Below are 15,658 nucleotides of genomic sequence, written 5' to 3' on the forward strand. Positions count from 1 at the left end.
TTTTTTTTTTAAAAAGCTCCATTTAATGACCCGGATGCGGATAGCTCCACCTAATAGTGTCGTATTAGATTCCAAAAGGAGCTACCTCCTTCTAACGATTTCAAAGTAATACCGCGATTTCTTCTAAACCCCGTTGCTAGAGACGATCCTGTACAAGACGATCTCGTATCACGTTACAATTCTTTATTCCAACCCTCTTACCACCCCCTTCAGCGCTGTCGAATATAATTCGACGATTTTTATCAAGAGAGGAGCCTACTTTCCTTAAGGGTTCCCTCGAACCCTATTGGAGGGTTACGTCTTAAAAAAAAAAAGGAACGATTTCCCATTCTTGTTTTCATCGATACCCACCACCACCTGAACCCTTCAAACTTTTCCACTTTATATCATCGTTCGTGGTACGAATCAATATAATGTCTTTCCTTTATGTTTTTTTTTTTTGTTTTTTTATTTTTTTTTTTTTGTTCTTTTTTTTTTTGCAACACGATCACGTTTATATTCATACACGTAATATTTATTGTGACATATAAATCGATCATTCGCTTCTTAAACATACCCAAAGGATTTTTATTCTAAACATTTTCGAATAACAAGCTTCGATTTTTGATATAATATAATATTTTTTTTGCTGTGGATGTGTATGTGTGTGTGTGTGTGTTCGTGTGTGTTCGTGTATATAGGTACACTTGGAAAATGATCGTAGTAATTTAATAATAATACAAAGTGAGAGATAAAGAGAAAAAAAAGAGAGATAATTGAAGTAATTTGTACTCTTTGTAAAAATTCGTAATAAATCTAGCTTATACCTTCTCGAATAATTAAATAGTAAACTTGCGGTTAATAGAATATATCTATATAACAATATAATACGTTTACATTCGGTGTTTAACAATTGGTTTAAAACTTTCTTTTCGTTTACATTTATCTTAAACATCGATCGTTCGAAATTATTTTTCTAAAACAGATTGTTACGTAAGAATATAAGATATATATAAAAAAAAAAAGTGTATAACATCACTGTAAAATGCACCTTTGTATCGGAGAACGGATATATTCAAATTTATGCGAGTGTCTTTTTAAATAGCGTCGTATAGTTATAGCTGCACAGATATAAGTGTACGATTGTTAAGCTGTATATCATATCTTAGTAACTTATTAATATAATATTGTATCAAAAAAGAAATTGGTCGTAATATTAATAATTGTAAATGCTTTAAAAACGAACTTAAATACTGTCTTTGGATGTGACTATATGTTAATATCAAAATCCTAAGTATAAAGAAAACAAATATTTCTTAATATTTAATAAGAAATGTTAATATAAACTGTGCAGCTAAATAATGTTTTTACCTCCCCGTTGAAAAATATAAACTGTCTATGTTTTGAACAAGAAATATGCTACAAGCATAATGTATTAAATAAATGCAATCTACTTGATGCGACAAAAAAAATATGTGTTTAATAAGCAAATCGCAATTTGGTATCGTAGCCTAACTTGTCCAAATTAGGATTGCAAGCCATGTTTATCATCGGTACTGGACCACACATTAATACAATAGTATCGGGAGATGGTGGCAACATATGTTCTTTTATCATGTCTGCGTTAATATGTCCCGTACTATAGGGCCAATTTTCCCCACCGTTATCTACCGTATACCATATCTTAAATTTATCAGAATGATTTTTAGCAATGTCATCCAATTCATCTCTCAACAATATATCCTTTTCTGTTTGATTAGCAAAAAGTAAGGAAACTTGAGTTTCATCCGCAGGATCTTTTATTATAGCTCTAACCAACTGCAACATCGGCGTAATGCCAGTTCCACCGGCTAACATAACAACCTAAAAAAGAAAGATATTATAGATCTTCTTCTTTTGATATCGATAACAATGTTATTCGAAGAGAGGAAAAAGAACGTATAAAAACCTTCTTAACGTCGTAATCAGTTGGTGGATCCTTCCTGAGAAGCTTAATAGAGAATTTCCCACGTCCTTTATAAACAAGACGACCAGACGGACCCCTGATATCTATGGTATCACCTATTTTCATATTTTCCAAATGCTGAGACATTTTACCACCCTCAGGGAATTTAGGATGTACATTTTTAAAATAAACCTAAGAATATTCTTTTGATTAAATACCTGTATAAAATATCACACGGTATACAATTTCAATACCTTAATAACGAGATCGACATATCCATGGTCGTCGTCGCTGGAAACAGGAGTATAGGAACGTATAACGACTTCATCGCCGATCTTAGTAGTCAAATGTATATGTTGTCCGGTAGGAAGACCAAGAACATGATCCTCCGTTGGCAAACCGAATCTAAACTTCCTAGTATCATGACTTATAACATCTTTCTGTATCAATGGTACGCTATATTTGACAACCGGGTCAACCAACAATACAGGATTCTTTTTCTTCTTTCCTTCGACTTTGGATACGTAAAACTTAATGGCAAGACCTATAGCAGCAATAGTACCCACCGCAGCTAATACTGGCAAAATCTAAAAAACAATGTTATGAAAAATTATATGAAATTATCTATCAAGAAAAAAATATATGTATCTATGACAATCAATTTCATATATATCAAGAAATTAAGAAAGAAAGAAATTAAGAAAGAAAGCAAAAGAAAAAAGATAGAAAAAAGAAAAGCCTAGTATTACGTCAGCATTGATTTTTGTATCTCGCACAGGTCTTTCCGACATTCTAATCGAAAAAAGATGATCCTTTAAAAGGATAATACATACGAAATTCCTCTCAGTAACATCGGCCGACATTGAATTATTAATACTCTTAAAGATCGAACTCGAATTAATTCAAAAATGTCATTAAAAATTCAATCTATAATCTCGCATAATATCGTTCGCGTAACTTACCAACGAACGCAAGGCTGACATCGTGATTAACTCGTTGCTGCACGTGGTGATAAATTCACCCGTTAGAAGAGAGAAATATATATATATATAGAAACATATATATGAATATATATATATATATATATATATATATATATATATCGTACAGTAGAAACGATCGAGACGAAGGTCAAGATAGTTCCCCGTTAAAAATTATATCGAAAGAAAGAAATCGAAGGAGGGGATGAAAAAATAATACAGTTGAATAAAAAAAGAAAGACAAAAAGAGAGAGAGAGAGAGAGAGAGAGAGAGAGAGAGAAATAGTGAGTTACTCTTTACTGCGAAGATAGGAACGAATTCAAAGAGATCAAACGTATTCTAAATTTCGGTAGTACGTCATAGAAAAGGAACGAAGATAGACGAAGTAAGAGAGAGAGAGAGAGAGAGAGAGAGAGAAAGAGAGAGAGAGGGAGAAAGATAGACGGACAGATAGAAAAAGATAGAGATAGAGAGATAAAGAGAGATAGATAGAGAGAGAGAGAGAGAGAGAGAGAGAGAAAGGCGTAGAAAGACAAGCAGCAATTTCTGATGCGCGAATAGTCGACACGAAGGGTCACAACGGGGCGCTAACCCTTTAAAATAGAATCCGTTACCCTCGATCTAAGAACGGTTCTACACGTCCGCCATTATTTATAGATCGCATTACTGGATGCATAGCGCGAGCTTCAAATTATTCATTCGTTTTTCTTTTCTTTCTATATCTTTCTCTCTTTCTCTCTTTCTCTCCGTATATCTTTCTCTTTCTTTTTCGATCCTATCTACACACCTGGATCCATTTTGGCACAGTAACAACCTCTTGAGAATTTTCGATTGTCATGATCGCATCGACTCTTCCTTGACGAATAACCAACTAATTAATCTCGTTAGAAGATCTTTATATTTATTCTCTCTTTCTCTCTCTCTCTCTCTCTCTCTCTTTCTTTCTCTCTTTATATGTTTCTTTATATTTATCTCTCTTTTTATTTCCCTCTCTTTCTCTCTCTCTCTCTCTCTCTCTCTCTCTCTCTCTCTCTCTCTTTCGTCAAATCGATAATTTCGATTACGTGGCAATTAACGCAATATTACGCTAGCAACGAAAAGGTTAATCGCCGTTAAAGGTCAAAAGGCTGACGTGTGTCATACCGCCATATTGATGAAGATGGCGCGACATTCGATGGCGCGATATCTTTTTTAAATTTCTAATGACTTATCTTTAAGCATTATCGACGCTTGAATATTAATGCGATTCTTATTGATTTAATTATATTATCATACAATGTACTTTCGTTTAAATATCAATTGATTAATCGAATCTTTTATTGAAACTACATCGCGATTAATCAGAATGAATTTATTTGCGTATTTAACAGTACTTATACATCTTTAAATTAGATCAATATATTCGTTACGAATTATTTGTTGGACTCGATCGATCATCGAGATTACTTAATCTAGCAATCGGTTAAAAATATTTTCACGTGTCATGAGATACTTGGTTTCTTTTAGAAATTGCACGTGCTATGTATTAACACACACACACACACACGCACACATATTTATATGTTCATATGTTTATTTTTCTTTCTTTTTTTTTTTACTTTTTAAATACCAATGCAACGACATTGTGACACGGTAATAATATATTTATATCAATGCTATCAATGATGATAGGTTATATGTACATTGATTTACCTTATACGTTTTCGTTTCTGCATCTATGTTATCCATTTTGTCAAATATAGATTACAAAAAAAAAAAAAAGAAGACAAAGAAGATGGTAATTATGATTTTTATCGTAGAATTCTATTTCACTTGTAGAAAAGGAATATTCTTTAATAAATTAAAGTACAATGACGATACGTAAACGTAACATTTGCTGCTGGACGACGGTCCATTAATGACTGACGAAAGAATATACTATTTATTGTCGATTACTCACGTAGACATCTATATAACGGGTGTCTCGAAGTTTCGTTTTATCTATAAATTTACGGTATCATGGTTAATGAAAATTTAATGATATGCAGTTTGTCATGCGATTAGATATAATTGTATATCGTGACGTATCAATCTATCTTGCTATATAATTAGATGAGTTTGGAAAAAAAAAAAGAAACGAAAAAAATTATATCCTCGAGCTCTAACGCCTGTGAACTCTTTTATGGATCAGTGTTGTATTCCTGTAAAACATTTCGACGAATAATTTGTGTATAGAAATACTTTTCTTTCTTTCTTTTTTATTATTTTTTATTTTTTTATTTAATCGAGCCTTCAAAATTCCCGCTAAATTTTTATTTCTACAACGTAACGACATCTGGTAGGTTTGCATTTGATTAGTAATTTTTTGAAATTCGCTACCAGATTGCGCTTCGATCATCGCGAATTTTAGCAATCTGATAGGATAAGTTAAATAATGTTGATTATTTTGTCTTATGCTTATATTTATGTCGTATGGAATTTGAATGATAATTAGTTTTTTTCCTATTCTCTCGTATATCGCATTTAAATATCTTACATAGTTGAAAATAGAAATTTATAATTCGTCTTAATGCCTCTTATACACCGTGCGTTATTTACATGGTTTATTTTGTTAATTTTTTTAGTACTTCTCGTTTTAAGACTTGATCAAAGAATACAATGGAATTGGTTTATAGTGTTTATACCTATGTGGTTATACGATAACATATTACTTATTTATATCATTTTTAATATGATCTCTTATTGTAAAAACGGAAGAGTCAGTAGTTTACGTAGAGAAGTATGTATTAATCATGGAAAACAAATATATATGTGTATATATATATATATATATATATATATATATATATATATATATATATATATTTATAATCTTCTTTCTTTTTTTTTCCCTATATCTATATCGTTATACAGAAGTATCCGTTATGTTATTATAAAGAAATTAAAGTAACAAATACTTTATTGCCATAATTACTTTATGTTGTTTCAGGCTTGGTATATGACGGCCGTACTTATGAAATTAAGCGCACAAATTTTAATTTGTTTAAAATTAGAAGCACCCTACTGGTTTTTACCTGCCAAAGTCGTTTTAGCTCCATTCTGGTTACTTCTACCAATTTTGGCTGTGGATGTTTTCATTCATTTAATTAAACATTGTAGATACTGATAATAACCAGAATTTAAGTTGTTCTTGGAGATTTAATAAAATGTAAGTTATGTTGGATTATATATATATATATATATATATATCGATGGACATGATACTACAGTTCATACTTCAAAAATATTTCTGACAATCGTTAATTGATTTTTCTAAACGAACGCTTGAAAAAAATTTTATTGAAATATTTTACAAAAATTGAACTTTTCCGTATAAGAAGAAAAATCCTTTTTTTTTTTCTTTTCTTTTCTTTTCTTTTTTTTTTCTTTTTTTCTTTTTATTTTTCTCTTTTTTCCTATTAAAGAACGCTACGACTGAATTTGTGAAAGAGCACGAGATATGTTATAGTTGAACAAATAAACAATAGATTGTGGACTTCAATCTCAATGGCATCACATCTAATGTGATAATAGATTGTTATTTTATATAGATAGTTCAAATGTTGTTCACAACATTTCAACTCAACAAATCACAAGATGCCATCTGGTATACTATAAATACTTTCCATTGCACAAGGATGGCTATAACAGAGTTATAAATAAGTAACTTCGTGGCAATCTTCATTATAGAAACTTTTCTTAGCTAGTTCTCAGGCTAGAAATTGACAATTCTTTAAAGTAACATATTCATTTCTTACTGGTGGCTTAGTATAAGGTGTTAAGGCTTAAGTGATAGATATAAAAAATGGTGAGAAATTGTGAAAAAAAAAAGAAAACAACAATCCTTGTCACATTACATAATATAGTTTATTGATGAAAGTGTTTTGCTTAGTAGTTACACGCGGATTAATTACTCAGTTACTTATGTAGCTTATGCAAACTGGTTTTACTATCTCAAAGTTATGGCAATGACGGTGATCAGTGTAATTAAAACGTAATTGCCCTATTGCCATGAAAGATCTATTAATATCATAGTATAAATTCTCATAATGTCGGTTGAATCGAAACATTGTATTATACGATTGCGTTGTTTCACTTTGATCGTTTTCTTTGATTGTTTGTATTAGAAATAGGTGTAATTATAAAGCCTAATTTAAAAGTATTAGCAAGTACATATTATAATAAGGATTTTGTACGTATAATTTGACAAAAGGATTTTGTTCTCAGGTGGCAATGCGAATATTTTTACTTTTCTATTTATCCATGGTTTTGCATAGAAAAGGTATTGCCAGAGCGACGGTTACAGTGAAAGAAATTGCAGCTGGTCATTTAGCTGAACTTCCATGTTTAAGCAGCGACGATCAGCATCGATTCATGTTTTGGCAACTTACCGATGATAGACACGTAATTGGTCCTGGAAATCCTTTAGATGTAAATAAGTACAACTATGAAGTGTTAACGGGCACACTTTACATTAGGGTAATTTTTTATTAATGCTTCATTTTTATCAAAAACTTTATACATGTATTTCTTTAAATGAAAAATTAATTAATATGTTAATAGGGGGTGTCGACTGCTGAATCTGGTTTTTATAAATGTATTTCAAGAGGTATACACGACCATTCTGCTGTTAATGTTCATATCGTTGAATTGATAGTTAAGAAAAATTGGGAAGAGGTTTGGGAAAATGATTTTGAGGTAATTTAATATATATCATTGTTACGGAAATAGAATGATTAATTAAACATTGGTACAGAAATACATGATTAATTAATTGCCGTTAATTTATTCCTTTTATTATGTATTCTTTAGGCAAATTTGCTAAGAGGAATGACTGCTACGATGGTAGTAGTTGTAGCTGTGGCTGTTGTCCTTCTTATTATAATTGTCAAACGGAAGAGGAGTCATGGATTCTTTGGTAACATCGACAATCATAAATAAGGCTACTGTAATGTCCAAATATGCTTTATTCCTTTTTTATGAATTACTTATGACAAAGATTTTTATAGATTTGGATGAATCAAGAGAAAATTCACCAGCAACATTTAGAGGAAACATTGTAAATACATCTGCCATGCCTACGCAAGAAGTTGATAATGGCGGAATCGAAAATCCTCTCGATATTGATTTTCCCAAAGTATTCAATCAAATGCAAAAAGATCAAGGATTACCATAACGATTTATGGAACCTAATTATTCTTAAATCTTAGAAGCTTTCATACAGAAAGAAAGCAGAAGAGAAGCGTAAAACCATCTCATGTCAGTATCAAATTGATACCTTTCAATATAGAGAAATTATAATTTATATAAATTGTGATAGGAACTTGTGCAATGCAAAACGTGTTATTGTATATACAAGAATAAATCGTTTTATTAATTTTAGAACTAAATAGAATAATTATTGATTTCTTTTAGCGCTATTTTTGTTGACCTTGATTAAAATTAATTGAAAAAGATTTACAGATTTTTTCGTTTGTTTGTTTCTTTTTTTTTTTTTTCTTTCTTCAATGAAACGTATAAACGAAAATGAAAAAAGAAAAGAAAAGAAAAGTATAAACAAAAAGTAAAATTTGTGTTTTTATGAAGTACTTGTATTTATACTCGGTGTTGTATCCATCATACCGTCATCAATCCCATCTTCATCGTCCTCATCTTCATCCTCCGGTTCAACTTCAGTTTCAAGCAATCGTATTTTTCTGTTATTTTCGTTAAGGATTGCTGCTACTTTTCGTGCACCGCTAACTGCCAATCGTCTTGCAGATATACCTTGAAAAGCTCTTGGCCATATGGCACCCATAACATCGGTTAAACATAACGAAGACTGGCTTTGATGATCTAACAATTTCACATGACTCGATGGTAACTGTAGAAGAGTCGATGAATAATTCTGTTTGTTCAATAAAAGAAGACTAAGATAATCTTGCGAATAAAACTGTAAATCGGCTATCGCATTGTCGACAGAACTTTTCGAAAAGGATCCTAAGAAAAAAAGAAATATATCGTCAAGTTAACGTTAACTCGAAACATATTTTAATTGAAAATATTTATATCGACTAACCTTGTTTGTTATCAACATCTATTATAGCAGACTTAAAGTATAAAGAAACGGATGATGTATTTGCGTGCAAGGCTTCAACTTGAAATAGACGTAAAAATTTACGTTCGACGTCAGAACTGGCTATTAACAGATTACCATCGTTCGTTACTATTTGAGAAGATAAAACGCTCGTAGAAGATATCAAAGATGTTTGTAAAACTGTGAAATGATTAACTAAATCTTCATAGGCTATTGCAAAAACATCGCGTATGGCGTTGACTAGTTTCTCATGAGATTGCAACAAAGAAAAATTCAAATCTTGTTTCATTATAAGCGAGTGATCGCGAAGACAATGATTTTCATTTAACATGGATGCCCATTCGCTCCCTTCTGGTGTTAAGCAAGTTTGTAAAGGCTCGTGACGTAAATATTGTCCTAATTTTTCAAGGTTTACACCTTTCCTACTGCCACTACTCGATTCAATTTTATCAAATCCTTTAAGAAATTCTGCGATAAATATTAATTCCTGTTGACTCATACGGCTTACTTCAGATGGTATTCTTTCGTCTGTTAATCTTTGGATCTCTACATACAACCACCTTAAAAAATATAAATAATGAAATCATTGTGATATAATAAATATCTCTAAGAGATGAAGTTGAAAAAACTGACACGAGCTTTACCTAAAAAATGCTTTATAATCTCGCATGCTATGATCTATCACTTGTTGCATTTCAGAAGCCTTGGCTAGAAAAGCTTCTGACGCGTGAAGAGCTTTTGTTATGAGACTTTCGTTCTTGAGGCCAAGAGATTCGTAAGGTCCACCTAATCTCACCATACCACGAATTTCAGCTAATTGATACACTAATGCCATTCCGACGCTGTTCAAATTTTTCACGACTAGTTTCTGTAGAAATGATCATTATGCCATGCAAGTAATTTAAACGATTTTTTAATTTGTATATAATTTTATATCCAACCTGTATATTACTGTAACACATCTCGATACTGTGGCCCAATTTTTTCAGGCCTTTCTCAGTTAGATCGCGCAATAGAAAGTTTTCTAAATTTTGTGTCGGTATACCGATCATCAATAATTCTAAAAAATCTGCAGCCACTGCACCAGGTGGATTGCTTTCAGCATATCGTGCGAGTTTATCATCCATCTCTGAAAGAATCGTTTCCCAAGCTTCAGAAATAGCCATTAAGGTACGCGAGAGATAATCCATCAAACATTCTATGTTTGCTTGAGCTTGAGCTACCTGATAAATAAATAAAAGTAATGCGTTTCCTAATCATAGATCGTTAAAAGAAACTTTAGAAAATGTATTCTAACCTTTAAAAATGCAGAACTTTTTTCAAGCAATGAACACGAATATCTGTTAACTACAATGCCATTGTTATCTTTCCAAGTAATCCATATTGGTCTACCAGATCCACCGCTAATTTCTATAATCGGTCCGTTTCCCACAGTTATTTCTCCGCAGTAAAACATTCCAAATACATACATCATCACACTTCCGTTATCTTTGCCGAGCTGATCGAAAAATTTCAATTAAATTCGCTATTATGACTCTTTGTATATTATTATAAAAACTTTTGCTATCAACTTACAAACAATAGATCTAAAGTTTGAGAAAGGAGCTCCTTGCGTTCGGATTCTTGACCAAAATTTCTGTTCAAACAAGGCAAAGAAGGAAGATAATTACCGGTAGGCGAAATATTATTTTTATTACTGGCAAAGTTATCGCTATCTGCATTCATCAGAGGTAACCATGTTATACTTGTTATAGAATTCTGCGACGACAGCTGCACTTTGTATATAATGTTTTTATTCTCGATGTCAACGAGACAGAAAAGCTTGGAACACACGTAACAAACGGCGAGTAATTTTCCATTTGGCCTCCACGCTAAGTTTACAGATGTATCCGATTCATTTTGTGGACTTAATAGCCATACTCTCTGCCATGTTAATCTATGTAATGCAACCTCACCTAAAATAATCTTCATACATAACCTATTCATTGCTTTATAATAAGAATCATTGAAATTTTATTAAATATAATGATAATATAATAGATCTTAACCCTTAACATTAGCAACAGCTAACAAATCCATTTTGGGTGACCATCTCATTATAGTAACTTCAGCTGGAAGTTGACGTTCTTCCAATTGTCTCATTGCTCCAGACATTTTGTTGATCTACTTTTTAAAATAATTCAAAAAACATATTAAATCTATCATAACAATTTGAAAATTGACTTTTAAATCGAGCCAATGTTTTTGTTGCTGTTATACAATCTCGCCAACGTTTAAAATCAACACTACGTCAAAAAATAATTCTTGATTCTATATTGGTAACCCTGATTGATAGAACGAAGAGGGAGAAACGAGAGGGAAGTAAGTACAAGTTCGATTGCGAAATCGACTGAAATCCCATCGTAGAATCGATCTATCGTTAATCATTTCTCGAATAGAAACATTTCAATATTTTCAATATGCGAGGTAACCTTTCTTTTTTTCTTTTTTGATTATTTCAAACATTTTCAATATTACAAACATTAGAATACATAGAAAGCTAGTAAAGAATCATCTACTTTTTATTACCTACGAATAAAATTTATTATGCGTCACGTATGATTAAAATTCTTTTTTATATATACGTACATATGAGATGTACCACGTTAGTCAAATTAATACGTATGTATCTACGTACGTAAGCACACACATGTTACACTTTGCACATATTCCGAGAGAAAGGAATGCGAGCAATAAAGAAACAAGTTACGTTCTTGCCAAAAGTAATTCGAATGAATGTCAACAACGAAATGCGGAAGAGAATCATCGAAATAAACATTTGTAATGAATTTTCGAGAAGACACGATGGAAGGGTATATAACCTTGAAAATCCGACGTACTTAAGAAATAAAATAAAACAACAACAAAAAAAAAAGAAGAAGAAGAAAATGAAATAAAAATTTTAATTAAAATTTCTCGATAATAGACATATGGTTTTTTATGATTTTTAACAAGATCAAATAGAAAAATCATTTGCGTATCGATACTATAATACTAACGATAAGTGAAGAACCGGAATAGAACATTGGAAAGTAGGTCGTCGGAAGTAGAGTCGTAATTGGAGCAAATACTTTCGACGTTAGATAAAAACATAAAGATGGATTATCATCCTCGCAAATAATGAAGTTTTAAATCATAAATGTATCGAGTATATATTTTATATAATTTTTTAATTAACGTATCTATTTTATTTAATTAAATATTAATTATAAATATATATATAAATATATATATATATATATATATATATATATATATATATATATATATTTATGTCATAGAAAGGTTAAGACGAAAGAGAAAGAGAGAGATCATTAAAGAATATTTTTTAAGGAGATTCATTAAAAAATAATGACGTTGAAAAAATTTGACCTTGATATTTATGACTATATGATATATATATATATATATATATATATATATATATATATGTCATACCGTCATAAAGACATACGTTGATATTTAAATATTGTATATTTTTTAATTAACAGTAATTACAAGATTATATTTATTTATTATAATAAAATAAAAAAAAGAAAGATATATATATGTATATATACATATATATATATATATATATATATATATATATATATAGAGAGAGAGAGAGAGAGAACATTTTATAATAGAATTTATTAGATACAAAACTAGTATATTAAAATCTAATCAATATTAATTACAGCACATATAATTAAATCCAAAACAATAATAATAATAGAGACAGTATAATAAAATATTTTATACCTCTGAGACCCGTTAGAAATAATAATACTATATATTGAAATCTTCAATATTAATTACAGCGACAACATTCATTAGATACAAAACAACAACAACAATAACAAAAGAGACAGAATGATAGAATATTTTATACCCCTGGGACTCATTAGAAATAATAATAGTATACATGCTAAAATCTATTCGATATTAATTACAACGTTAACAATAACAACAACAACAACAATAAATAATAATAATCAAAATAATAACGACGATGTTGTTTTTATGGTAGGTATATGTGGAATGAGAAAGAAGAAAAAAAAAGAAGAACGAAGAACGAAGAGAGAAAAACAGAAAGAGAGAGAGAGAGAGAGAGAGAGAGAGAGGGAGAGAGAGAGAAACAGAAAGAGAGAAAGAGAGAGACAGAGAGAGAGAGGGAGAGAGAGAAACAGAAAGAGAGAAAGAGAGAGACAGAGAGAGAGAGAGAGAGAGAGAAAGAGACAGAACAAGAGCAAGAGTTAGAGAATGAGCGAAAGAGAACGAGTGGTGGGGTTAGAAGACAGAAGAACGTCGTCGCGGGTTGGACACGTGACCCGATCAGCAGAATCCGCGGCGTCCGCCGAAAATCTAAATCCGTCGTCCGAGCCGAAGAGAAGAGCCGTCTCCTCTCCGGGTCTCGGGGCACCCATGGCACAGACAGTCGCGTATATACACACACATACATGCAAATATTCAACTTATATATATGTACGTACGTAGATATACATTCAAAAACAGAAACAGAGAGAGAGAGAGAGAGAGAGAGAGAAAGAGAGAGAGAGAAGGAGCCACGATAGTCGATAATCATCCTTAGGGTGAACCAGATCTCTCACGTGTCCCTCTTGCACGCGGCCGCGTTGTTCATATCCCTTCGTTTGCCTTGTCGCACACGAAGGAATCCGACAAACACCGAGTTCGTTTTCTGTCATCTCTTTTTCTCTCTCTAACTCTCTCTATTTATCTATCTCTACCTCTCTATCTCTGTCTCTCTTTCTATTTTTCTCTTTCTTTCTCTCTCTCTCTCTCTCTCTCTCTCTCCCTCTTTCTTTCCGTCTGTATGTCTCTACTCCGTTCTCCGTTGTGCGTGTGTATTACGTGTGGATCCGCGTCTAATTTTTCTATTCGTTTTTCTTCCTTTCTTCTTTTCGTTCTTTACTTTTTTCTTTTTTTTCTCTTTTTTTTTAATTTTTGTTTAGTTTTTTTTTTTTTTTATTTTCTTTCTTTCTTTTTTTTTTTTTTTTGATGTCTTGTTAGTTTCGTTGATCGGTTGCTTGATTGATTTGGTTGTTTGGTTTTTAAGAGATAAAGGAAAGTGAACGGAGAAACGATGATACGCGTCGACGAAACGGATCCCGTAGGCGGTAAGAGTTTACTTACTTTTCTTTGATTTATGATTCTTTCAAGAGTTTCCTTACTTCTTATCGGACGATCATTCGTTTCGTTGCATTTGTTTGAAATAGTTTTACATATGTAGATTATGTTTCGTACATTGTTGTTTGTTATTGTTGTTGTTGTTGTTGTTGTTGTTGTTGTCTCGCTGCTATTGTTTTCTCCTCGTCTTTTCTCTTGAATTTTTTTACATTGTATCGTTTCGTTTCGATCTCTTCGATTGGAGATGTTATCAATGAAATTAATACGATCCGTTTAATAAAGGCGGGAAATTGTAATGGAAACTCTTCGACGTTCGAACACGTAGATCAATTATCTTTCGTATAATTAACAAAAAATAAAACAATAAAAATATTAATAAAGAATGAGAAGAAAAAAGATGAATGATTCAAAGATTTAATAAAATAATTTTCTTTCCAGAATTGGAACCTAGCTTCCCATACAGGGACGTTAGAGTACGCCGTGGAGTGGAATTTAATAATCAATATGATATCCAATCGGAAATCGGCCGGTAAGTAAGATAAAAATCAATCGATCGATATAAATCGATTTCGTCATATTTCATAGTCATAAGCGTTTGCCTTGTGTGAAAAATATCGTGCCAAGGATTCGAGTTCGGAGTTCTTTACGAATTGATTTTGAATCATGGTTGACTAGTATACGCTCGCGTTCGTGATATACAAATACGTACATATATATATGTATGTATGTAGGTTCGATCTTGTTGGTCACCTTGTGACCTAATACATACATATATATATAATACATATATATATATATATATCATACACACGGAGAGAGAGAGAGGAAGAGAGAGAGAGATTCATTCATACATACATATATACATATATATGCACACAACTATTATATTTTGCGATGGAATATTGCGCAAAATTCATAGCATTCCTTTTTGTATAGATAAACGAAAAAACGCGAGAGAGAGAGAGAAAGAGTAAGAGAAAAAAGGAAAGAGAGAGAGAGAGAGAGAGAGAGAGAGAGAGAGAGAGAGAGAGAGAGAGAGAGAGAAAGTGTATATACATATACACAGAGACACACATATCTAATATTTGTGCAATCAAAAACGTATTTGTATTCATATTACGTGCCTTCGTACAGAATCGGGCTCAACTGTTGCTGGATTATTTAAAATAACAGTAAAATAGCAAAGAATAAAAGCAGGACGCTTTTTAAATTTCGCACGATTATTCGTCATACCAAACTCTAAAAGCTTTTTATTCTTTTTTTTTTTCGTATACAAGAATCGTGTTATCAGATGAAGAGAGAGAGAGAGAGAGAGAGAGAGAGAGAGAGAGAGAGAGAGAGAGAGAGAGAGAGAGAGAGAGAGAGAGAGAGAGAGAGAGAGAGAGAGAGAGAGAGAGATTCATCCATACATGCATAAATATATACATACATAAATACATACATACATATATACATATATATGCACACAACTATTATATTTTGCGATGGAA

General features: G+C 31.7%; 5 protein-coding genes across 15 annotated transcripts in view; 3 read left to right on the plus strand and 2 right to left on the minus strand.

The window, feature by feature from the left end:
- Positions 1–635: 635 nt before the first annotated feature.
- On the minus strand, positions 636–4,757 carry LOC122637069 (NADH-cytochrome b5 reductase 3). 5 transcript variants are annotated; one of them, XM_043828940.1, is made up of 5 exons: positions 3,693–3,794; positions 2,887–2,923; positions 2,179–2,511; positions 1,928–2,116; positions 636–1,842 (listed from the first exon to the last, which is right to left on the minus strand). In XM_043828940.1, exons 2-5 carry the CDS (start codon positions 2,905–2,907, stop codon positions 1,459–1,461), a joined length of 927 nt encoding a protein of 308 aa, XP_043684875.1. In that variant the 5' UTR covers positions 2,908–2,923; positions 3,693–3,794; the 3' UTR covers positions 636–1,458. The 5 variants fall into 5 exon arrangements, with proteins under 5 accessions (XP_043684875.1, XP_043684871.1, XP_043684873.1 ...); XM_043828936.1 differs by lacking the exon at positions 3,693–3,794 and adding an exon at positions 3,520–3,596; XM_043828938.1 differs by lacking the exons at positions 2,887–2,923; positions 3,693–3,794 and adding an exon at positions 4,598–4,757.
- A 529-nt stretch (positions 4,758–5,286) lies between these two features.
- Positions 5,287–6,078, plus strand: LOC122637074 (transmembrane protein 60). Its single transcript, XM_043828947.1, has 2 exons — positions 5,287–5,663; positions 5,874–6,078. The coding sequence occupies exons 1-2, from the start codon at positions 5,454–5,456 to the stop codon at positions 6,048–6,050; spliced, it is 387 nt and encodes a 128-aa protein (XP_043684882.1). The 5' UTR covers positions 5,287–5,453; the 3' UTR covers positions 6,051–6,078.
- Positions 5,956–8,966, plus strand: LOC122637071. Of its 4 annotated transcripts, XR_006329120.1 has the most exons (6): positions 6,512–6,731; positions 7,151–7,402; positions 7,487–7,621; positions 7,736–7,841; positions 7,933–8,182; positions 8,684–8,966. XR_006329120.1 is itself a non-coding variant. In XM_043828943.1 (5 exons), exons 2-5 carry the CDS (start codon positions 7,157–7,159, stop codon positions 8,097–8,099), a joined length of 654 nt encoding a protein of 217 aa, XP_043684878.1. In that variant the 5' UTR covers positions 5,956–6,092; positions 7,151–7,156; the 3' UTR covers positions 8,100–8,313. The 4 variants fall into 4 exon arrangements, 3 of the variants coding, with proteins under 3 accessions (XP_043684878.1, XP_043684877.1, XP_043684879.1); XM_043828943.1 differs by lacking the exons at positions 6,512–6,731; positions 8,684–8,966 and adding an exon at positions 5,956–6,092 and having other exon boundaries at positions 7,933–8,313; XM_043828942.1 differs by lacking the exon at positions 8,684–8,966 and having other exon boundaries at positions 6,516–6,731; positions 7,933–8,313.
- Positions 7,873–11,221, minus strand: LOC122637066 (anaphase-promoting complex subunit 4). Its single transcript, XM_043828931.1, has 7 exons — positions 11,048–11,221; positions 10,575–10,954; positions 10,297–10,497; positions 9,941–10,222; positions 9,644–9,867; positions 8,982–9,559; positions 7,873–8,902 (listed from the first exon to the last, which is right to left on the minus strand). The coding sequence occupies exons 1-7, from the start codon at positions 11,151–11,153 to the stop codon at positions 8,502–8,504; spliced, it is 2,172 nt and encodes a 723-aa protein (XP_043684866.1). The 5' UTR covers positions 11,154–11,221; the 3' UTR covers positions 7,873–8,501.
- Positions 11,222–13,307: 2,086 nt separating this feature from the next.
- LOC122637041 (myosin light chain kinase, smooth muscle-like) overlaps positions 13,308–15,658 on the plus strand; it is a 13,448-nt gene continuing 11,097 nt past the window's right edge. The window contains exons 1-3 of one of the 4 annotated variants that reach the window (XM_043828864.1): positions 13,308–13,505; positions 14,098–14,158; positions 14,607–14,697. In XM_043828864.1, coding sequence (XP_043684799.1) covers positions 14,125–14,158; positions 14,607–14,697 — 125 coding nt within the window. In that variant the 5' untranslated portion in view covers positions 13,308–13,505; positions 14,098–14,124. Of the gene's footprint in view, positions 13,506–13,540; positions 13,711–13,858; positions 13,882–14,097; positions 14,159–14,606; positions 14,698–15,658 lie in introns of those variants that run through there. The other 3 variants (XM_043828863.1, XM_043828866.1, XM_043828865.1) reach the window with 3 other exon arrangements.

Source organism: Vespula pensylvanica, chromosome 24, assembly GCF_014466175.1.
Source record: "Vespula pensylvanica isolate Volc-1 chromosome 24, ASM1446617v1, whole genome shotgun sequence".
NCBI classification, from domain to species: domain Eukaryota; kingdom Metazoa; phylum Arthropoda; class Insecta; order Hymenoptera; family Vespidae; genus Vespula; species Vespula pensylvanica.